The sequence below is a fragment of the Lepisosteus oculatus genome, chromosome 6, assembly GCF_040954835.1.
Source record: "Lepisosteus oculatus isolate fLepOcu1 chromosome 6, fLepOcu1.hap2, whole genome shotgun sequence".
Classification (NCBI taxonomy): Eukaryota; Metazoa; Chordata; class Actinopteri; order Semionotiformes; family Lepisosteidae; genus Lepisosteus; species Lepisosteus oculatus.
Genome location: NC_090701.1, coordinates 34108008 through 34133555, shown reverse-complemented (window position 1 = coordinate 34133555; position 25548 = coordinate 34108008). Strand labels below are relative to the sequence as shown.

General features: G+C 39.3%; 1 protein-coding gene across 1 annotated transcript in view; it reads left to right on the top strand.

The window, feature by feature from the left end:
- The window catches only part of sec22c (SEC22 homolog C, vesicle trafficking protein), a 123559-nt gene extending 103631 nt beyond the window's left edge, over positions 1–19928 (top strand). The window contains exon 7 of the mRNA XM_015354183.2: positions 19426–19928. Within this exon, the coding sequence (XP_015209669.2) occupies positions 19426–19467 (42 nt within the window). The 3' untranslated portion in view covers positions 19468–19928. The remainder of the gene's footprint in view (positions 1–19425) is intronic.
- The last annotated feature ends 5620 nt before the right edge of the window (positions 19929–25548 follow it).

Below are 25548 nucleotides of genomic sequence, written 5' to 3'. Positions count from 1 at the left end.
CACCTCCTGGGCGGACACCTGGGGGTAAAGAAGACATCCGAGAGACTCCTCTCTAGGTTCTTTTGGCCAGGGATCTATAAGGCCATTGAGAAGTACTGTCAGGAATGCCCCGAGTGTCAGAAAAGTGTGCCACAACCTTATTATAGAAACCCTTTGATTCCCCTCCCAATTATTGAAACCCCCTTCGAACGGATTGGGATGAATTTGGTGGGGCCCCTGATCAGAACCACCAAAGGTCACCAGTATATTTTAGTAATAGTGGACTATGCTACCAGGTACCCCGAAGCCATTCTGTTGAGAGCTGCCACCGCCAAAAACATGGCTAGAGAGCTAGTACAACTGTTCGCTTGAGTCGGAATTCCTAAAGAAATCCTAACTGATCAAGGAACACCTTTTATGTCTAAAGTCATGCGAGACTTATGTAAGCTACTGGGTATACAGCAGATCCGAACCTCTGTTTATCACCCTCAAACCGATGGTCTAGTAGAACGTTTTAATAAGACCCTGAAAAGCATGCTTAGGAAGACGATGCAAAAGGATGGGAAAAATTGGGATCAGCTGCTCCCGTATCTCATGTTTCCGGTTCGAGAAGTACCGCAGGCTTCGACTGGATTCTCCCCATTTGAATTATTATACTCTCGGAAACCACGAGGCCTATTGGACATGGTCAAAGAATCGTGGGAACATCAACCTTCCCCTTTACAAACTATCATTGAGCATTTGGAACAGATGAGAGAAAGAATAAATGTTATTGTTCCCATAGTGAAAGAAAACCTGGAGAAAGCCCAGGCTCAACAACAACAAATTTATAATAGGGGAGCAGTTGCGAGGGAATTTCAGATTGGGGACAGAGTACTGGTTCTAGTTCCAACCCCAGAGTGTAAATTCTTGGCATCCTGGCAGGGGCCTTATGAAGTGGTGGAAAAGGTGGGGCCAGTCAACTATAAGGTCAAGCAACATGACAGAAGACGGCAGCATCAAATCTACCACGTCAATTTGCTGGAAAAATGGCATGGTTCCGACGTGCTGCTCATCCACTTTTCCCCAGACCCTCTGGAAGAAGAAACGGGTGCGGTAGCCGTGGGAGACCTGGCTCCAGCACAGAAACAAGAACTACAAGAATTCCTAACCCAAAACAAAGATGTTTTTTCCCGGACACCTGGTCGAACCCACCTTATACAACATAAGGTTGTCACGGAATCAGAGAAGGTAAGGCTACCCCCGTATCGAGTACCAGAAGCCAAAAGGAAATTGATTAAAGAAGAGGTGGGAAAAATGCTGGAGATGGGAATAATCGAGGAATCCCATAGTGAATGGGCTAGCCCGATAGTTCTGATCCCCAAGCAGGATAGGACTATTCGATTTTGCAACAATTTCAAGAGGTTAAATGAGATCTCGCGGTTTGATGAATACCCCATGCCCCGTATAGATGAACTAATTGAGTGATTAGGTAACGCTCGATACATCAGCACCCTTGATCTTACGAAGGGATATTGGCAAGTGCCGCTGGCCAAAGAAGATAAAGCCAAAACCGCTTTTGCCACACCTGAGGGACTATATCAGTATAGGGTCCTACCCTTCGGTTTGCATGGTGCTCCCGAAACATTTCAAAGATTGATGGACCGAATTCTGAGACCGTATCGGGATTTTGCAGCCGCCTACTTGGATGACGTTGTAATCCACAGCACGACCTGGGAACAACATCTACACCACCTGGAAGCAGTGACTGAAGCGTTGCGAGCAGCAGGATTAACGGCCAACCCAAATAAATGTTGTCTGGGGCCTAGGGAAGCCAAGTACCTGGGTTATACGATCGGGAGAGGATTGATCATGCCCCAAGATCAGAAGGTACAGTTAATCAAGAACTGGCCCAAACCAGCTACCAAGAAGCAAATTCAAACGTTTTTGGGACTGGCAAGTTACTATCGATGTTTCATTCCAGGGTTTGCATCCATGGCCGCCCCTCTACACGACAGAAAGAATGTCTAGCAATCAAATGGGCCCTAGACTATTTGAAGTATTATTTATTGGGACGACGATTTATATTATACACAGATCATGCGCCATTAACATGGATGTTACAAAATATGGATAAAAACGATAGAATTACACGATGGGGTCTTAGTCTGCAAAGATTTCAATTCCAAACGGTATATAGACCCGGAAAGGAAACAAGGAAATGTAGACGACCTTTCCCGAATGCACTGTTTATTTTTTTCTAGATAGCCCGAGGCCGGGGCTGATTTTAGGGGGATGGAATGTAAAAGGACACGGGGAAGGGTCATCTCTAACAGGTATTTCCGGAACGAAACACTGAAAATACTAGAGATGGATCTTAGCAAAATGGCGGCCAAAAAGAATCAGCTGACCAGTAAATGGAAAGGGTCTACCCTAAGAAACAATGAGACACAGCTGAGCCGCATCAGGAACCGAAATATAATTCCCCCGGAGGCAGTGAACAGGGGGGAAGCCGATAAGGTGAATGCGGTTTGGAGGAAAAGAGAGGAAAGAGGTGCATGTTAAGATCGGGCTAAAGAATAACGGACTACTGAAAGGAGAAAAGGTTTACGGTTTTGGATTACGGACACGGGATAAGGATACATCGCGGACTGGCTTTATTATGGACTTTTGGAACTCGGATCGGATCAGGATTAAGGGAACGGATTACGGACTGTATTTGGAAGAGATGTGGACGACGAAACTGTCACGGACGTCCAAAGGGACAAACCGTGGGGAGCAGGAGAGCAGAAAAAGACCCATATGCGTAGCGGCGAGACGGGAAAAAGGCCCGGGCTCATAGTGCAAAGAGTTCAGGAATGCCGTATAGAAACCTATGCCCTCAGGGAGCGGACGTGGGGCACCCTGGTGCTAGGCGGGTCTCAGGACATCCGAACGTCAACGCTGAGCGAGGACAGAGTGCAAGACCCGGAAATATATAGCCCAAGGGAAAGAGGGACAGGAAGGACAGCAGACCGGAAACTAGGGACAGGACAGAGAAGGAGCGCCCTCTGGCTGCAGAGGGCGTGACAGAAACGCCACGAAACTCAGGAAAGAAAAGTGTGGTGTTAGTACTACTTTCATTTACATAAACTTTCCCCCGGAGACAGTGTATAGGAAACTTAGGACTGATGGTCCGTTTTTGTCTTTAGGCTTTCTGATGTTCTTAAAAAGATTCATTTCAACATCAATGATTTTTACCCCAAAACCTGTTTACCTTATTCAACAACTCAACTCAACTCTAATGAAAAGGAGAGGTGAGATTTAGAGTAATTGTTTTATTGGTTTAACCACCTGGATGAGAGAATAGCAACCTGACTAAGGACAAGGCTGAAGTAAACCCTCCTCATTTTGTGAGGAATGAGCCAGCAAAGTGAAGATGCATGAGTGGGCACTCTGGAGGTAAGATGTTTCTATACAAGAGTATGGAAGTGGGAAAGTTTACAGTCTCCATCTTCTGTTTAAATCTTCATTTGGAGCTCATTCCACTACCAGTGCAGATGCATTATAGGCCATTATAGCATGAATAATGTCTTATACTGTAAATGCTATATAACAGTTACTTTTTTCATTAGAACCTATTTTATCTTGCGTGATAGACTGGCAGAACAAGTAGAGCTTTGCAATTCAGATTAAAATTGACAGACACAGTTACATACATACCCACGAGAGTCACATCTCCCTTTGGTGTATCATCTAAACCTGTTTTTTTCCTCACAATCTATTCTACTTGTGGCCTTTTTAATCAGTATAGTTTACTTTTACTTTCACTTAAAATATATTTTAGAAGTAAATGTAATATTTATTTTTATGTTGCCAAGCTGTTGCTTTTTCTATACTCCATTTTATAGTTTAAAACAACTAAAAAGAGATCTGTCCAGCCAGTTTTTTATTAGCTTCTCGTAAACTGTTTTTTTTGTCTTTATGTAACTAGGACACGTTAAATACTGTGTATGCTAAGCTTTATATATTTGTTAAGATTTCTTTTGATAAGATTACCTGAAGCTTTTATTTTTCTAAACTGTCATGTTACTGTTGTGTGTTGTGCGTCATGAAGAGGTCACACTGTGCTTCTCACACTTTCAATAACACAAGAAATCATTGAAGTAGAAGGCAACCCTCTGTGACCAAGAGACACCTATTAATGCTGTTAAATATGTAGGTCTCTCTTTTTTCAACCAAGCAGGTTGCCCTTGGATTCACCTCTTTTTATACATTGATATTGCCTTTGAGATAAGACGGTAGATCATAAAAGGCAATTTAAGGAAAGTGAAGGAAATTGGTATAATTACAGTAACACTTTACCAAATATTGCATAAGTTTCAACAATGTTTTTTTAATCACACAGAGCACAAACTGCCCTGTGTCTGTTATATAAAAATAGAACTCTTTACTCTGTTTAGTAATTCCAGGTTTAAATCCTGATAATGGGTTAGGATGATGGATTGTCCGTTTCAGAGACTGGTAAGTGCAGTAAATTTTGAGTAAGAAAATTACATTTGGTATGGCCAGATCTGACAAGTGGAACACATTATTAAAAAATGGACCATAATAAATCCCAGTAAATATGTATCCTGCACTTGTGAACACATGATACAGTGCATGTTTTTTTAAACACAGAATTCCCCATTTAACCTTGTAAAGCTTTATGTGTGTGTTTAACATATGGTAAAATCATCACATACAGATCCAGCCATTCAGAATGCACAGGGGATACTGCAGAAGTTTGCAGTTCAGGGGCTGCAGGGTACCATAGCTTTTTAGAAATACTCATTTCTCATTTACTCATTACTCATTTGGAGATCCATTAGAACAAAGAATTAAAAACCATGAAGGCCGGGTCGGAACCGGCGGACGGGGAACAGGAACGGGAACGGGAACAGGGGTTAAAACCTTAACGGGACCAGGCGCTTCCAGGTCCCGGACTCGCACGATATGGAAATCAGATGCAGAGCCCGGATGAGCGTCAGCGCCTGGCTTTTAAGGTGGGCTGGGAAAAGGGAACAGGTGCAGAGAATGAAGTCTTAAGTGAAAGGGCTGGAGCACCCTTAAGGAGGGGGAACTAATATCGTGACACCATCCAACGTTCCGAAACTTTAAAAAAAACAAACCTTTGTTTGGATGAGATAAACGTGAATTTCAGAATTCCTGACAGAGGGTGAGTAGTTGGACCCCTATGTGAAGCCGTGAGTAAGGGAGTTCGAACAAAAGTAAGTCCGAGATTCCAAATCCAAGTCGTTAGGCAAGAGCGAAGTCAAAAGTAGGAGAACCAGGTTGAGTAATCAAGGAGTCAGGCCGAGAATATTAGAACGCACATGAGAAAACTGTGGAAGACTTCTTAATAGTGAGCATAGGTAAGCCGGTGAAGAGTGTTTGAATATTGGAGAAAGAGAGATATGGTTGGATAATTAATTCCTGGATTAGTGTGTGTGGAATTAAGTATGCGTGGGAATGCCAGGGTGCTTACGGAAGAAGGTACGAGTCGTGACAATATGTTGAAAGAAAAACATGTGCCTTGACAGGGAATCAAACACTGACCTCCAGGTTGATAGACAAGCACCTAATCCACTGTACCAAAGCTTCATTTAGAGACAGTGTTGAAACAGACAGGTTAACATGTTTATGATGTTCATAAATGTTATTCTCCTGTTATTTTTATGCTCAGCTAGTTTTATTTGTGAAATTCCATACTAAGCAGATTTAAACACGCACTGTAGAGAGATTAAATGAAGCAATTCACTAACAACTAATGCACCTCAAGGGCCACCACTGAATCGCTCACTGCTTTCCACCTGTATCTTTACAAATGTACAGTTACACAACACTGTATGTAAGAACATTTTTTGTGTGACCCATCGCAGCTTTCTATGTTATCATATTCCAAATGGTTCTAGAACAGGATTGATTTTAATTGTGAAAGATCCCATTGTAATGCCAATATAATATATCTAGACAATAAATTTAATGGATCAGTGATTTTCTACATATATTGTAGTATATAAGAAGAAATATTTCTTATATCAGTGTAGAATTTACTTTGAAAAAACATTTGTTCTGCTTTCTGATATGGTCTTGAAGAGGCAAAAATGAAATTAATCTTATTTAATCATTGTAAAGGGTCAGTGGAAAACTAGGGCAAAGGAGAATCAAGGTCAGAAAGCATCAGTGATTGGGAGGAGAACTGTTTTTGCAACATGGAGAGCAGAATCTTGACTAAAGCATGCTTAGGAAAGAGTACTTAGTAAGGAGAGTAGCCAGTGAACTTGTCACTCAAGGGAGTCTGTGTGGAGGAGAGGTTAGTAAAAGGCTTATTGACAACAGAGAACATGTAAGCTGTTTTAAACCAAAAGGAAATTACTTGAGTGAATGTTTGTGTTAAGAAATGTAATAGCAGAAGCAATAGTCTGAAACCGATGAGATGGAATAGGATTCAGGGAAAAAGTGATAGTCGTTTGATAAAGGAACAGAGGATGGAGGTTAGAATCAGACAGGGTGGTAAAGGAAGAAAAGGAATTTTTAGTTAAGAAGTCTTGGCTGCAAAAAACACTTTAAAGGTTATACTTACACTATGTAAACCATACATAGCATGCATGTCTCTCATAAAAAAAATACAAGCCCTCTTTATTTTTGTGCACCAACAAAATATTTTTGTTCTTTGGAATAAATTCAAAGAAGGACAAATGAAATACAGGAATTCCTGCACTGAAAGATGTTGTAATAAGAAATATATACAGAAGAATGTCAAAACTTGATTGAGGTATCTAAAATTCTAAATGATATTTATAAAAGCAATGCAAAAATCAGACCAAACAAAAAAAAGTAACAATGCAGATATGAATATGTTTAGGACAGAAAACAGTCACTTATTTATTTTGAATAGTTGTTAATGTCAGGGAAAATTCAATCAAATAGTAGTATTTAGTATAATTCAAGATAAAGCTTCATACATTTTTTGATCAATGAACTGCTGGAAATTAAGGATTTTTTTTTGTTTGATACAAGATTGGCATTCAGGTACAGGCACAATGTGAGATAAATCAAAGAATCAAACCTCTAAGCAAAATGAATCAGGCATGATTTGGGTTCTGATGGATATCCTATAAAGATAAAGATAAAAATCCTTTTTTTTCTCTAGAAACTAAAACTGGAAATAATGTTTTTTTTCACAAACTACATTTAATTGTATCCATAATATCTCTAATCTCAATGCATTGTTTTTGTCTTAGTTTTGCGTATCTTCTTTTGCTAATCTTTATGAACATGACAAAATTTTCTCTCAAAACACTGAGTTGCCATCTGTATCTGTCACAAATCTACTTGATTTGAAATGCGAAGACTGGTTTCTTGAGGTTGTGTTAGAAACACTGGAACATCAGTAATAATTAATCACTTGCTTGACAGTATAAAATGATGTGCAGTTGTCTTGTGCTGCAGCTTATTGATGCTGCTGGAAGTTTGCTTATAGGCAGACTAAATTTTGCATGAGGTACTGCTTTGCAAATGCATTTAAAATGTTTATACAAATTGGGTGTAGTAAAATCAAATTGGGTGAAATAAAATCAATGGCTTTGGATTTAATGTTTAAGCTTCATGTTATCATTAGATTGTGAATTAATTTCTGTGATATGTTTGAGGTCATTTTATTTTTTTATTTCATTTCACAGAAACAAAAATAATTTACATTTCTGCTGCAGTATTTAAAAGGTCATAGACATTTAGCTGTCCACCTTAGCAATGATAATGTTATCTTTAGGTGGATAGACAGTATGTAGAAAGGATAATCATTTATCGAAAAGCTATTTCAAGCCACAAACTGAAAAGCAGGATTGTAAATTTCTAAATATTTCACAAAGCACAGGCCATAAACATAAACAAGCATTTGAGAAAGGGAATGAACATATATATATACTGTATAATCTGTAGCCATAGGGGAAAAAATCAAGAAATAGCTTAAATGATGTAACAAATGGGGGTGGGTATGAATAGTGAAAATCAGGAGTTGACTGAGAGGTTTAGTCAATACATAGAATAATTAATCATAACCCTCAACTTGTAAATTATTTCTCAAGAATATACCTGAGCAGTTGGTATAGAGGCACCTGATTTTTTTGTTCTCTGGCACAGCTTTGGTGAGAAGAATAATAGTCCAGGCATTTTTGCTTAAACAAATGACAAGAACAAACACTATGCTACACACAAAAAAAACACAAGCTACTCTTTATACAGTATTTACAAACAAGGCGTTTCAGAGGCCTAACATTCTGGTCACCCAGAAAATCCCAGACTGCTACTAAGTATTAAACTCTTAATACTTACAGAGACCAAATAAAAGATAAGCTGCCTTCTCAATAAAAGCAATACAACCTGCAGTTAAATCTCTCTCTCTACACCCCAGATGCCACAAAATATACAGATGCAGCCATTCAAAGCCAAAGGTAATTGGCTGCAGTGTCGCGTATCATGACGCAAGATGACGCTGGGTACCGGGGTACGTGATTGGTTGACCGTTAGGGGCACTCGTGGTCCGTTGGTCTGTCGTAGAAAGACTTACTGTAAACGTCTTTACTGTGCCCGTTGTAGATATTGAATTTTACCACTGAAGGGAAATCTTAGTAGCTGAGCATCAAAAGAATGGGAGCATACTGTAACGCGTGTGAAGGCCATAAACAATATTAATTTTGGAACATAAACATACAGTATATAGCTGGTCTTGGTACTTTAAAGAAAAAAAATACACACCAGTATTCCATTTCTCCCTAAACATTTTAAGCTTCGAAGTCTTTAACTAACGTGATACCGGAGTCAACAAGCATACTTTTAGAATTTGATTAATAGGGAATATAATATGGAATCGCGTATCTAAAGAATTTAATAACGGTATGATTATATTCGTGTACTGTGACAGGGCTGTGTAGGGCTGTTTCGCCTCCCTGTTCATGTGAGTTGTCTTTAGCCTACTGGTCTACGTGCGTGACTAACAATGCAGAGGTTGTGTGCTCGAATCCAGCTGGTGCTGGACTTTTCTTTTAACAAACATTTCTTCGAAAAAATAGAATAGCGATATTATGGACAATCAATTGACTTTTATATTTCAAAATATCGCAACATGATCGATTCTAAGTCATTTTTGATAACAATGAATAGTCACCTTCTTCCCTTCTGACAGCGGTAGATAGATAGATACTTTATTGATCCCGTGAGGGAAATTGCAGTGCAACAGCAGCTTAACACACACAACACAGCCACAGTGTAACGAATTATATACTAATAGTACAATACATACAATACAATACAAGAGTTACTCACAGTCCGGACACACAAGAGGAAACTAGAACAGAACAGTACACAGAAAATCGTATCACACGTATGAATATAAATATAGATGTAACCATAGATATAAATATAAATATAAATGTATTGCACAGGTCCCTGGCATACAAAAGTGGTTGTAAACGGGAAAAAGAAAAAGAAAGAGAACAGATGTAGCAGTAGATGTGTATATGCGTTTAGTCCAGAAACAGGTCACTGTCGCTGTTGCCTCTGCCAAGACGCAAGGTGGATGCGTTGTACAGTCTTATGGCAGACGGCAAGAATGACCTCCTGTAGCGCTCCCTGTCGCACCGTGGATGAATCAGTCTATTGCTGAACGTGCTCTTCATTCCTGCAAGCCTGTCATAGAGGGGATGGGAGAAGTTGTCCATGATGGCCTCCAGTTTGGACATCATTCTCCTCTCAGCCACTACGGTACTTGCTTCTATCGTGTGTGTGTGTGTGCAACAGAGTAAATTTTTATAGAGAAATGGAGGCTGGACAGTATGTGTTACAATATAAACATTTATATTGATTTAAATCCTGTTCTGATTTAAATCGCAAACGCGTGTTTAATTATGTGTTTTTTAATCATAATCAGGCTAATGCATTTCTACATTTTTGTATGAACCAGCTTAGAGGTTCATACAGAAAGACAGCTTGTGTTTAAATTGAGTGTAAGGTAATTTATGCTTCTAAAGTCATGGTCAGCATTTATTATTGTACTGTGCTGTAAACTTTTTCTGTGCCTAGTCACGTTATTTTATAGCGTTTTTATTGCGTTATTAAATCCGGTGGCGCTGTGTGTTAGTTTCCTAACTCCCATGTCACATGGTCTGTGATTGAATCCCATAGAACTATGACTTTATTTTTTAACAAACATTTCTTTGAAAAAATGAAATGTTTCCCTTGGTCAGAGATTAAATAAAACCTCACTCGCACCAAACAAATTTATATTTCTAAATATCACAACATGATGGAATTGAAGTCTTTTTAATAACAATGAATAGTGTTTAAATATATGTGTTTAAAGGCGATATACTGTATAAAAGCGCTGATTCCTATGGAGTGTGTTCCGCCGGGGATTCAAAAAATTTATTTTAAATAAGCTGATAAAGTTTAGACTAACTGTATTCTAGCCTGTATTACAACAGAACATTGGACAATGCAACGTAAATTGCAAAAATGCACTTGGAATCTGTCCAAGCCCTCCTACAAAAATTATTTAAACTGCGACACTGATCATTCATCTCTAAATAAACTTTATTTTATATAGCGTTTTAAGCGAATAGGTAATTAGATTGCTCATAAACCTAATCGCTTTTTCTACATAAACACAGTGTGATTGCTCTATGAAAATGCTTTTCAGGAAACTAACACACAGCGCCACCGGATTAAATAACGCAATAAAAGCGCTATAAAATAATGTGACTAGGCACAGAAAAAGTTTACAGCACAGTACAATAATAAATGCTGACCATGACTTTAGAAGCATAAATTACCTTACACTCAGTTTAAACACAAGCTGTCTTTCTGTATGAACCTCTAAGCTGGTTCATACAGAAATGTAGAAATGCATTAGCCTGATTATGATTAAAAAACACATAATTAAACACGCGTTTGCGATTTAAATCAGAACAGGATTTAAATCAATATAAATGTTTATATTGTAACACATACTGTCCAGCCTCCATTTCTCTATAAAAATTTACTCTGTTGCACACACACACAATAGAAGCAGGAACCGCTGTCAGAAGGGAAGAAGGTGACTATTCATTGTTATCAAAAATGACTTAGAATTGATCATGTTGCGATATTTTGAAATATAAAAGTCAATTGATTGTCCATAATATCGCTATTCTATTTTTTCGAAGAAATGTTTGTTAAAAGAAATGTCCAGCACCAGCTGGATTCGAACACACAACCTGTGCGTTGTTAGTCACGCACGTAGACCAGTAGGCTACAAGACAACTCGCATGAACAGGGAGGCGAAACAGCCGTACACAGCCCTGTCACAGTACACGAATATAATCATACCGTTATTAAATTCTTTAGATACGCGATTCCATATTATATTGGCAGAAAAGCTTAAAACTACCACTTTTTCACACGCTATTTCACATGCTAGTTAAATACTTCTATGCTTAAAATCGTTAGGGAGAAATGGAATACCGGTGTGTATTTTTCCTTTAAAGTACCGATTCCTGGAATCTGACTGGCTGACACCCTTCTGAAGTGGTTCCTTAAAATCTGGTATACGGAAAAGAAAGCGTTGATAAATACAAGTGTCTTTTAATACAGTCTTTGCTGTGCTCTTGAGGATTCTTGTGATATTTTGAGCTCTAGTTGAATGATAACTGTCGCATTTTAAATCATTTTCATAGTTAGAAATTATGAAACGCCCTGTTAAAAGCAAGGAAGTTTTTATGCCCGTTGAAGTAAAACAAAATGCCTGACAAAGTATGGCTTGGACAGATTCCAAGTGCTTGTACAAATGTGCTAAAGAAATTATACTTTGAGTATACAGCTTGTACAAAGCCATCCATTATTAATACTATTAGTAATATCTTCAGTAAAGGCTTTGTAGCGGTGAGGCTTATTAATAAGGCAGAATTAAGTGTTTCTGAGCTTTCCCAAATTAGGCCCCATTTCTCTGTTCATCTCTGTGGTGCAGCCACAGAGAAACCATTCATGCAAGATGTTTTCTTTTGATAAGGACAGCTCCCAAAGGGGGATGCACTTAGCTAAGCCTGGCTATCATGATCAATGGTCATCCATTGGCGCCTATCTGTCTAGGGAGTGCCAGTTGGACATCTGGACTGTATTACTAAGTGTCAGGAGTAAGTGACTCATATCTCACCTTGATCAACCAATCAGGGACTGGTAGGGCCGAGTAACCCACGTGGGACTCTGATGCCCATGGAACTTTCAGCCAATCAATGAGCTGAAGTTCCTCCAGGTAAAAACAGGCAGCACAGAGAGCCTGAGAGATACAGATTCAGATTCAACAAGATTCTGTGAGAATTCCAGGGCAGGACGGCCCAGGAGCAGAAGGCTCCCAAGGGCAGGACATTCTCGCAGCGCGCCTCCTGACCATCCTGAGACTCAGCCCGGACAACCACGGAACGGCCAGTGTGTCCGAGTGCCAGAACTTTCCTTTGTTCTAAGAGTCTAGAGTGGAGGTTGCCAGAGAATAACCAGAGGATCCACCCGAGGTTAGCACCAGCAGCAGGCCTCGTGACCAGGTCAGAACTGTGGACAGCTGAATCACTATTCAGAACTAGCTCTTCATCAGGAACGAACCGGTCCTCTTCCTGACTTGCTGGGACCCACAGTCATCTTTTCTCCTGTGCACAAACTTTGCTAGTTAAAGCCAACACTAACTAGCCGGTCAGTGAGCATCTGCAGCGCACCGTCGCAAGCCGCACAGCACAGCCTGGCACCGAGCCAGAGAGCGCGGATTGGACAGCAACAGCCTGCAACTGTTTCTTTGTGCCCGCAGGAGATCTGAATCCCCAGAAATTGGATGAGTATTCAACTTCAATGCATTACAGCTCGAGAATTCAATTGTTATCCCAACCAGTTGATATCAATTTAATTCCTAAGAGTTATGTACTTGTTTCGAGTATCTAATGTAGAAGTTATAACCAAGTTCATTTATGAAACGGTCTTAATGAATGATATACTGAACGTATGTCCTCTTGATATATGTAACACTTCGTAACTGATTGAATATATATCTTTTGTATTCTGATAACCCTCTCGATAAGATCTGTTAGTTTAAGGCATATTCTATGTATTAATAAATGTATCCTCGTGTATTAGTACCTGTGTGTGTGCGTTGTTTGAGTTATGTCGCATGGTTGGACTCTAAAGCCATCAAAAGAATCAACTTTGTGATTTACTGCTACAATTAATAATTGTCTCAGTAAATGCCCAAACCCTACAGAACTGGTGCCTTCAGAGAGCCACTATGATTACATATTTGGTGTCCCTGAACCGGTTTTCCCTACAGCTTTGATGCATAAATATTTCTGATAGAGGTAGGTTGTGTACTTTTGTCCAACTGAGCAATCTTGCTTTCATAAAATATACCAACATTTTAATGACTGATGATTAACATGCTGTAATACACAGTTCAAAATTAAAGGCTCAAATGCTGTACATGAGAGGTTAAGCTCCCCCTGGCGGTTTTACAAGGTGACGCCGGATAGTTTCCGGCAGAGCGTCAAATGCCGCGTGATACCGCGTGATACCGCGACACGCCCACCGGGGTATGCCGCGAAATACCTCACCCATTTTGAATGGCTGCATCTGTATGGGAGCCTATCTCCCTATTCTAGAAATGTACCCACAAACAGAAAAAATGTTTCTAACTTAGAGATCTTTTGCCCAGGAAACCCATGTTCCTAAAAAGACACAATGGCATACTCGCTCTAGCAAGGTTTAGATACTGAGCTCCAGTCAGGTTTTGTTTGGATGATCATGAAGTAGGGGCTCTCGGCTGGAGCATGCTTCAAGTTCCCAATCCTCCCTTGTGGTCTGACCTCTCTGTCCTTTCTCCCTCTTCTACTTGTCCTCTCCTTCTTCCTGTGGTCTTAATGTGATCTTATATGGTGTATTTGTGTACTGACAACCATTAACCCACAACTTACCTAGGTAAGTTGTTACTCAAGGGAGCCCCCACATCTCAGCAAACATCCTCTCTGCTTTGAAGCTAGAGGTCTTTACTCCGCCTAGTCTCACAAATTTGATCTAAAATCTAATAGACACTTCCTAGTTACCTAAAGCTGTAACAATAAGAATTGTGCGCATTACACGTATCATATCAGAACAATTCCTGGCTATACCGTATTCGTCTTATTTAATAAATAAGAATCATAGAGGTAGTTTTCTATATCATCAATAATTCGTAAAAGATTGTGGGACCTCTCAGGGCCTAGCTAGTAAGACATAAAACATTAGAAATAGTTACAGAATGTAATTGTTGTTGTTTTGCTGGTATGCTGTAGATGCACATATAAATAAATGTATGGATGTTAGCACCATTGTTCATGACTAAATGAATGCATGATTATGGGCCTGCACAATCTGGCATTACTAAAAGTCTTTCTTAGTTCAGCTGGGGTAGCAATTTCTTGGTTCTCTTCCTGATCTGTTGTTTAATGGGGATGCTGGCACATACTGTAGTGGCTGAATGTGAGGGTGCTGCACTTTAGGGTTGATGCAGTGGGTCTCCTCCATGTAAAGCACTTTGTGATTTAATTATATTTATTAAAATCCACACACTTTATCTATCATTACAATTGCATTCAAAAACACAAATTTTTTGGAAAACCTCATTCAATCATACTAGTACAGGTACAGTATGTTGTGACAAACTCAGCTGTACTGCACTAATCCAACACCTAAAACTTTTCATAGGATTTATTTTATCATTCATTAACTAGTAATAATTAATTTGAACCTTTATTAATTACTCTCGGTTATAATGCTGAAATGTTACATATCAAAATACTAGAGCTTTTTTTTCTTTTTGTATTAATGTCACATTTACTGTTCTTCAGTTTGCCTCATCTTTAAAGTACTTCTTTAACAGATAACCCTTTGACAGGGTTATAAATGGTTTAAAAAATGAAAATAATATTTTACAATTAGTAAGTAACCAATGATTGTCAGTTTGGTCTCAATTGAGTAGTTTGATTGATAATGTGAAATATCAGAATGAAATGTCAAGTGCCATGTTGTTCATCTGTTAATCTTTTATAATGTATGCCCTTATGTTTTTTAGGTATTTTGTAATTTGGTACAGGTCATATAGTGGTGACAGCAAAAAGCAGAATACTTTGACCATCAGCTTACAGTGAAAAAAGTTTACTCTTCAAAATAAACATAACAAACCAATCCATTTATAAAAGAAGTTTACCAGCAGTGAGGTGAAGCCTTGGTCCACCAGACATGAAACCGAGGTCTTGACTCGCTGTGGTCATTAAAAATCCCAGGGTGTTTCTTGAAGAAACAAGGGGTGTTACCCAATTTACCCTGGGGTGTAAAGGCCAAACCTCCCATTGGCCTTTACCAGTCATGGTCTTCTAATAATCCCCATCTATGATAGCTTCGTCACTCTGTTTTCCTCCCCACTAATAGCTGATGTGTGTGGTGAATGTACTGTATGCACTATGGCTGCTGTCGCATTATCCAGGTGGATGCTGTACATTGGTGGTGGAGTGAAGTCCCCTTTACCCGTAAAGAGCTTTGAGTGGAGTGTTCAGAAAAAGCACCATATAAGTATGAGGATTTATCATCATTACCTCTCTTCTGAGTCTGTCCCCAGGATTATACCATACCTAATCTGCCCTCAGATCAGCAATAACCTATCCTACAGTCCATTTTCTATTCACTGCTCCCAGGAGTCAAACATGGTTTGATGGCCACCTCTAGCCTCTAACTGCTCCCAACATCCTCACATCTCACAATGATCTAGTCGAGGTTTTACTAAAACCCTAACACTCAGGGCTTCTAACTGATCATTCCTTTGTGTAATAAAATCTAACTTTCGCTCTCTCCTCTGTCTGCCCTTCTTATCTAGTTCAGACCTAACATGTGTCTGTACTTTTGGCCGTATTTCAAACTCTTTTGGCCCCTGCTGCTTCTTCTGACACTATCTCTTTGGCCTTTTCAGATCTGCTTAGCTTCCTACCAGCTCAATCAGCAGGCGTCCTATAATTTCTGCTCTCCTTCCTGTCCCTTGGCTTCCAATTTAGCTCAATGAGAGTCTCCACGTCACAGGCCCTTCACCTTATAACTTCCTTTTTTCTTCCTTCATACTCTCCTGCCTCTCTCATGGACCCTGCCTGGTCAGCACTTTCTTCTCTCCTTTCCTCTTTTTCTGTCTGCTCTTGAACATCAGGCAACCTACTCAGTGTATCATCCCAATAAAAATTAATGAGGGGTAGTGAATCATTAACTACATTCTCTTTCATTGTATTTGCCTTAACTTGTAATCATATGATGTACAGTACAGTAGTTCCCCAAAATAGCAATTAAATACCTCTTTTTCTTGCATTCCTAAATTGTTTAAGTTCGCCCTGAATGTGGGTCCCAGCCTCTTCATGCAATCTCCGAGGGATTAAGCCAAATCTTCTCATGCCTAACACTCCCTAATGTATTTCATTCTTGGGTGCTATTTCCCCTCAAGAATTAGTATTGCTGTTGGCTGCTATTGTTGGAAGTAATAAGTAGTGAATTACATTACAATGTAATTGTCACAAAACTGATTGGTAGAATAGGAGTATCCTTATGTGTAACTGTGAATCCTGCAGAATGTGGAGTAGCACAGGGACAATCCAAAGATGTAATCCAGGGGCTTGGTCAGCGAGAGATGCAATAAATCCGGTAACCAGGGAAATCCAAAAGGCGTAGTCAAAAGGCAGGAGCAAAGATTTGGTACCAGGAGGTCAGTCAAAAGGCTGTGAAACACACACAAGAAAATTCTACAGGAGGCTTCTCAATAGTGAGCATGGGTTGGTGTGTGGGGGAACTTTAAATACTGAAGGGAATACTGGTTGGATAAATGATCTGGGAGTAAGAATTTGTGGAATCTGGTGCATGTGGGAATGTGATGGGTTCAATTAGGAATGAGATTGTGAAACAGTGGGTTTGGGAATGTAATGGCGTTTGCGAGGGAGAGTGTGGGGCGTAATTACATGTAGATGAGCTGAATTAGAAAGAATCAGATGGTCCTGTCTATATTTTTTAAACAGTTGTTCCTTCACAAAAAAACCCAATTAGGTGTTGGTAATTAACAGAATTCCTGGAAGTTATTTTAATTTTTACCCAAGTATTTAATAAAGAAAAATTTAATTAGAGTATTTTTTCTAAATTATTTTAATTAAAATAAATCTTATGATTTAGTTTACATGTTGCCACCACAGATTGTGTTCTGCAGCGAAGTTTAAAATGTGCTAGTAAACGTTTAGAGAAAATACAGAAAACAAACATTAACAAAATATCTAAAAAGATGTAAAAGTTTTTTAAGGCTATTAAGGCAATTAAGGCAATTATTTCTGTTAAAATGTAAAGAAGTTTTTTTTTTCAAGAAGCTCATATAGTTTGGACAATTCTGGAATTCTGCATCAATACTTTTGTCATGGGTCAAGTCATTCATCAGGGATATCCATTTTGAATAAAAAAAATAAAGTTGGTTTAAAATAACCATTTTGCAACAATGGTTGTAGATGGGATTATTTTGTTGAACAGTATTGTTAACACTGCCTTTATTATTTGTAACGCATATTACAATAATTCATACACATCGAATAAAACTTTATTTGAAGAAATACCTAAAATGACACAATATAAATCTAGATTCTATGAAAGACTTGTCTGATAATCAAGGGGATTTTTTTCTTATAAAGATTTAATTTCCCTTTAAATATTTCATATCTCCTGATGAGTTTTGTAATTACAAAGCAGTTCTTTCTATAATTAACAGAAGACTTACATACACATTTAGAAGGAAATATTATTATGCTTAGGGATAAATTCTATTGGAATGGGGTACTGCACAGTATAAAGTAGAACAAAAGTCTTAGTCAATACCTGTGAAATTTTGTATTCCTGATAAAAGAGATCTATTTTAAAATCTTACTTTACCCTTCCTACCAATATTCTTACAGCCAAAGTTTCCATTATCACTCAAACTTACTCATTTTGTAATGGAGTACTGGAATCTGTGTATTTGCCATTGTCATTTAGTGCCATCCATTTTCCAGAGGGTTAATGGTGAGCAATATGTCCTTCTAATCATCTATTTTTTTCTGCACTCTCAAATTCATTTATCACTAAATGTGTTTATATAAGTTCATCTCTCAAGTGTGTTACCTTCCTCTTGATTTTGATCCTGGCCTACATCCTTGAATCAAGCTTCTCTTTCTACTTCTGTTCTCGTCACTTGACCAAAGCAGCCTAGTTCTTTTCTCCATATACTGACAAATAGTTTGAAGTTGGTATCTGTGACAGAGTGCTTGTTATTTTTTCTTTCTTTCTAAATGTGAAATGAGAGAGTGTATGTGATACAAATGAAGTGTGAATGATTGGTTTTATACACTATCTTGGATATTCATAACAGATATTTATAGTACCACCTTCTAAAAGAGTTAATATTGTGCTATTTATTTTTACTTTTCATCCAATATGTGCCAATGGATCATAGCAGAGTTTGAAGAAGCTATAACTTTGTTACATTTTTTAATCTCCTACTCTTCCACTGCCTTGTTAAAGATATATCTGTTGATCTTGCAGTCTCTCATCAATGTATTTCTCACATCCACCTTCCTGATAGAGTATTATACAAATTATACAAAGAAATTTACTTGATTCAGTACCTCATTTTCTATCTGTACGGTCCCTTTAATTTTCTTCTTTGTTGCTCCTAAAACTGTTCACTACTATTTGCAATTCACTTTCTGAAGTTGCGTTTAATACTGCAATGTAGATTGATAATTATCCACTTAATTAAACACCTAATTTAAAAGCTTTGTCATAACGATTTACTGCTATTCTCATTGACATCTCTTCCAGAAGATGAAATAAGTAGAGTGACATTACACAGCTATTTCTTACACATCTTTTAAAAAGAAAGCATTTAGATGTGCCAATAAATGCATATAAATGCAATAAATCGTCAAATTCTTTTTTGCAGTTGAGTTTTCTGAGTGCTGACCCTATGAACAGCTCTGGTTAAGGGGTGAATCTGTCACAGTCACCTTTTCTGTGCATATTAAGTATATCAAATCCAGCTACTCTTGTGTTTTCCATATACGATATAAATTATTTTCTTCATAGCTGCTGTTAGTTGCCTTAGTTCTATTGTTTCTACCATAGCATTTTTGTATTATCTGCACATATAGTAGCTCTATGCAGTAACTCTTCTATTTGTCAGTAATGTGTCCCTTCTTTTTCATCATTTTATGAAGTACATTTGATGTCTAAAATTTCATGTACTTCGTAGTTGACAATCTGACAATGTTTCCCATGATGTAATTGCTGATCTAGTACAGTATATTTTTGATTTATGTATGTTGCTAAGATCTTTATTCTATTTTGTTTCTCTTCCAGCTTCATGGCTTTGCCCTTCTTCAGAGAAATTGTCTGGTCTGACAGTTCCTGGATTACTTTACATTTCTCATTTATGTATGGTGTTTGAAACACTTCGAAAAAGATCGAGAAATAGATCATGATATCAATGGTATACTTTTCATCCATGTTGTTTACATCATATCTCTTTCTTTGTTCTTCCTTTTGTAATTCAACTTCAGCATTTGCTTTGTCGGGAACAGATGATTGCTTTCTACAATATGTTTGGGGAATGGTTTGGCATTGTGATATGGGTGTTCTCCATCTGTTGTTTATGAGGATATAATCTATTTGATAGATAATAGATATTATTATCTTTTTGTATGGGTATCGCTATGTGCATTTTTGTCTTCTGTGATGTCGGAACACTGTGTATGTGATTGCAAGGTTGTTATTGATGCAGAAGTCAATGAGGTTCTGTCCTTTTTCATTACAATCACCCAGTCCATGCTTTCCAGTTATTCCATCTGTTTGCACATCTGTTACTGCTTTTACATTAAAGTCTCACAAAATGATTTTAATGTTGTAATATGGACTATTTTCTAGGCTTTACTGTAGTTGAAGTTCACATTGAGATTAAAAGGGTAGAAAAGTTTTGTCTAAAACTTCAAAAACAACAAAAATGTTTATATACAGTACAGTAAATATATTATTTATATACATACATTTAAAATCATCCATTAATATTGTAACGCTTACGGCCGACAGGCACTGTGTAAGAGCCGGCGTACCAGAGCGGGTGACGTCACCGCCCTTCCCTGTGATAGCAGGACTACAGCTACTGAGCTGTAGAGAGATCTCTCTTTAGCTCACGGGGCTAGGTCACTGCAGAGAGACGCGGAAGTCCCGGGTTCGAGCCCCGGACGGTGCAGGGGCCGAACAGATGTGGCAAGGGCGCCCGCCTGAGCCCCCGTTGCGTTACATTGGTGTCAGAAGTGGGGTGGGATAGCCCTTCGCCGGGTACGGCGATAGGGCGCCCGCCTGAGCCCCCGTTGCGTTACAATATTGTTAATGATGATCAACATTATATTTTGATTTTCACCTACCAAAATTTCCCTTTAGTTACATGCTTCCATATTAATATTACATATTAAGCATTGAATTTAAAGAAGTCGGACAACAGATTAAATTAAGCAACTGTTTTACTAACACCTAATGTGTCACGGACGTCCAAAGGGAATAACCGTGGGGAGCAGGAGAGCAGAAAAAGACCCATATGCGTAGCGGCGAGACGGGAAAAAGGCCAGGGCTCATTAGTGCAAAGAGTTCAGGAATGCCGTATAGAAACCTATGCCCTCAGGGAGCGGACGTGGGGCGCCCTGGTGCTAGGCGGGTCTCATGACATCCGAACATCAGTGCTAAGCCAGGACAGAGTGCAAGACCCGGAAATATATAGCCCAAGGGAAAGAGAGGGACAGGAAGGACAGCAGACCGGCAACTAGGGACAGGACAGAGAAGGAGCGCCCTCTGGCTGCAGAGGGCGTGACAGTACCCCCCCCTTCAAGGGCGGCTCCCAACGCCCATACAAATAAATGAGCTGCCCAGCACTGGGGGGAGGAAAAACCTCATTTAACTGAAAGGAAACCTCCGGGAATCCACGGCTGAGAGCTACCCCTTCCTCCGGGGTATAAACCTTTATTGGGTGGAGGAAGGGGGGGTAGAGAAGAGCTCTGGAGACTTAAAACAAAAAAAGTACACAAGCACAAACACAACAGACAAAAACCTGGGAAAGACCAGGGAGACAAACCACACAAAACAGATAGGAACCAAAAACAGGTAGGAACCAAAGTTCCGAGACACAGAGAGCATTTTTGAAAAAAAATCAAAACAAAAAGGCAAAAAACGAAAAAAAAACACAAAAATCCCTGGGAAAAATACCGCAGACTGGGCAAATGGCACGTTCACATTCTAACGCTGATATTGGAGTGGACAACCTGAGGAAAGCCAGACCGAAGTCTGCTCACAGACACAGATGCCCGGAGTGATATCCAGCGAAAAGAATGGAGGAACGGCAAATGGGCACGTTCACATTCTAACGCTGATATCGGAGTGGACAACCTGAGGAAAGCCAGACCGAAGTCCGCTCACAGACACAGATGCCCGGAGTGATATCCAGCGAAAAGAATGGAGGAAGGGCAGAAAGCTTACCATTCTATCACTGATATCGGAGAGAGCAAGACCAGGAAGAGCCAGGCACGAGAACCCGCTCCAGACACAGAAGCTCGGAGTGATATCCAGTAATAAGAATAGGCAAGCCAGTTCAACATTCAATCACTGATATCGGAGTGATCTACCCGAGGAAAGCCAGGTACAGGACCCGCTCACAGGCACAGAAGATCGGAGTGATATCCAGTGATTAGAATAGAGGAACTGAAAAAAAAAAAAACAGCCCAGAGAACAAGAAAAAAAAACTGCGGCAAGACAAAAAAAACGCCGCTCGCGGGGTCAGTAGGTGGCTCAGCATTCTGTCACGGACGTCCAAAGGGACTAACCGTGGGGAGCAGGAGAGCAGAAGAAGACCCATATGCGTAGCGGCGAGACGGGAAAAAGGCCCGGGCTCATTAGTGCAAAGAGTTCAGGAATGCCGTATAGAAACCTATGCCCTCAGAGAGCGGACGTGGGGCGCCATGGTGCTAGGCGGGTCTCGGGACATCCGAACATCAGTGCTGAGCCAGGACAGAGTGCAAGACCCGGAAATATATAGCCCAAGGGAAAGAGAGGGACAGGAAGGACAGCAGACCAGAAACTAGGGACAGGACAGAGAAGGAGCGCCCTCTGGCTGCAGAGGGCGTGACATAATGCACCACAAGTGCCATCTATCGATCTTCTTTGGCCAGTGAAGATTCAGTGAAGATGCCTAAATATAATTCCACCTAATATAATTACATTATTTTTAATTATTTAAAAGTTTAGTGTACACTTTTGAGTTATATTTTTCTTGAGTCCTTGAGGATTTTTTCAGTTGTCTTATAGCAGCATGATTAAAGTCTTGGTAAAATTGATGTGCTTTTCTGTTGATTTGTATCTTCTAATACTTTTTAAATAAAGCTTGCCACAACTTAAATATACAGAAAAACATAGAAGGAACAGAACGGTCAAAGAATGTTTTGCAACTTGCCCAAATATTTTAATATTTTTCAACAAAACATTAATGAAGTATAGTAGGGCCTCCTATGAAACATAATAGACTGTACAGTTTCTTAATATTAACTTTTTCTATTAACTTATTATTTCTATTAACTATAACTATTAACTTATCTGTACAATTTTCTGTCCAAACACAATTTCACTGAATGCCTATCACCCTCAATTTGAGAATCTATCCTTTATGCGAAACTTTGCCAAAACCTTGATAAAATTTAAAATTTAAATACAGCATATTGTATGACCTATGTACTGTACAGTATATCAATTAATACTATTGCTTTTCCAAGAGCAAGACTTTCAACATGGAAATAGAACTTTATCCTAGGAGAACATTTCCATATAGCTGATCCTCTAGTTTAGTTCTTAGTAATGTTGTAATGTGTTGGGCTTCTGGATTAACCACATCCAGTATAAACAGATCACCATCTGTAAATATGTTAGATGTTAGTTGCAGAAATGCATACATCCTATAGTGCTTACTATAGTATTTTGTGTTTTCTTTCATTGTCATGACTCAACTTCACCTTCCAAAAAGTGGATTATCATTCAATGTTTTTTTCTAAATCTCTTTAAATAATTACTTAATAATATTTTATCCTGGAACATATTCTGTTTGAATTAACGCATCATTGATTCAAATTTTATAATCACTTCTGGAAATCCATCTCAAGTAGGGTATGAAAAAAATTACCCATCTATTTTTAGAAAGCCACTTTTGGTAAGGCTTGCAACTTGGAGTCTGTAATAAATACATTTATTTAATTTAATCTTTGATTTTTCTTTGACTTGTTCTGCCTTGGTCAGGAAAATATAAATGAACACTAATATTAAATGCACTTGCATGCATGGAAAATAATCCAGGTGGGTAGCTGCGTCAGCATGCGTAGGCTGCAAAGGAACAAGTAATAGGTTTATTCCATGCTGAAAAAAAGAAGAAAGAGAACACAACGTTTCGGCCGTGGAGCCTTCTTCAGGTGTGAGAGAGACAGGGCAGTAGGCAAAGGTAAAGTAGCGGAAGAACAAAGGTTGAGAGGGAGGAGGAGTGAGAGGCGGGAGCAGGGGACAGAAAGAGAGGCCAATCAAGAGGTGTGAAGTCAGAATGGGTGCAGAGAGGTGTGAAATGAAACTTCCAATGAATGGAGAAAATTTAAAAGAACAGTAATCTGTCGTTAAGGGAAGGGAGAATGTGTGATCCTAGCTGCAGAATAATTTTAGTTTCGGTGGTCTTTCTGATGTATGAGTTCGGAAAACCGTCTTTGAGAACACAGACGGAGAGATTAGAGTGGTCGTGGCCGTCAGAGGTGAAATGAGAAACAATGGGCTTGGAGAGATCTTTAATCTTCACAGCCCTGACGTGTTCTCTGAAGCGGTCTCCGAGTCTCCTTCCTGTTTCCCCAATGTAGATGGCTGGGCATTTACTGCAAGAGATACAGTAAATAAGGTTGCTGGAGGTACAAGATGCTGTCTGGGTGATCCGGAATTGTCCTGAGGGGCCTTGAATGAGTGTGGTGGTGGCTGTGTACTTGCAGGTGATACAGCGAGCTCTTTTGCAAGGGAAAGTGCCTGGTGTGGATGATTGCTGAGGGCGGTCATGGGAGCTGTGGACAAGGAGGTTACGCAGATTAGGTGGTCGGCGATATGAGATGATAGGGCGATCAGAAAAGAGGGCCCCAATGGAGGGATCATCTTGTAGGATGGAAAAGTTCTGGTTAATGGTCCTGGGGATAGGAAGTGTGTTAGGGTGGTAAGGAAGCACCAAAGGAATGCGGTTGTTACGGCGGGAGTTCCTGATCGGGTTGATGGTCCGGGGGGTGTTTTTGGCTCGGGCAAGGGCCCTGTCAATCACACTGCTGGGGTATCCTCTGTTGATAAAAAATGAGTACATTTCGAGGGCTTGGTTTTCGAAGTCGATGTCGTCGCTGCATAATCGTCGTAACCTAAGGAACTGTGAAAAAGGAAGAGAGTTTTTAGTGTGGTTGGGGTGAAATGAGCTGTACAGGAGGTAGCTGTGTGAATCCGTGGGTTTGTAATAAACTGAAGTGGACAGTCGGGGGTAGTTGATAGACAAGTGGATGTCTAGAAACGGAAGAGTGGTGGAAGAAATGTTAACCGTATATTTGAGGGACGGGTGGAAGTTGGTGAAATGGTGCAGGAAGAATTCAAGCTGATCGTTGGAGCATGTGGCGGCACCGACGCAGTCATCAATATATCGTTTGTAGAGGTCAGGGACATAGCCAGTGTAGGAAGCGAAGAATATTTATTTTCATAAATATTTTCCATTATTTATGGAAAATAATCCTGTTATTAATAGGATTACAAGTGTCACAAAATGTGACAAAATATACTGTACAATATCTGAAAGAAGGCCAGGGTACTGGCTTTAATAATACAGCTGGGCAGTTCTTTTCAGGGTCTCACAGGCTTTTTACAAGTATTTAGAATTTTAAATGTATTTGCCAAGTTAACCCAAAGCACTACTTCATGGTATACAATGTAACAAGGACCAAAAGACTCATACAGAAATGACAGGGATGCACATTTAGGACTAAATATAAGAAGCACTTCTCTGCAGATGTATCTAGCACATACTGTACTGCTGCTCCCTTGGGATCATTCATGAAATAGCTGTATGAGATTTTTAGATGAATAAACTATTAACATCTAAATGAGTAAGGTGGATTAATGTTACACAGGGGATACAGGCAAATGAATATCCTGAATTAGATAATTTAGTATTGCAGGTATGCATAATCTCAACTCAGCATTTGATTAATATACTAAAGTAGACTTTGACCAGAGGCCACAGCAAATGTGTAAAAAAACTCTTGTTTACAAAATGTACTGTAATAAAGTTTTGCTAAATTGTCAAGATGTGTGTTTTTTGCTACATGCAAAATGATAGTTCAATAAAACATTGGCTGAGAAAAGCTTCAGTATATAATTAAAACATTTTCATTT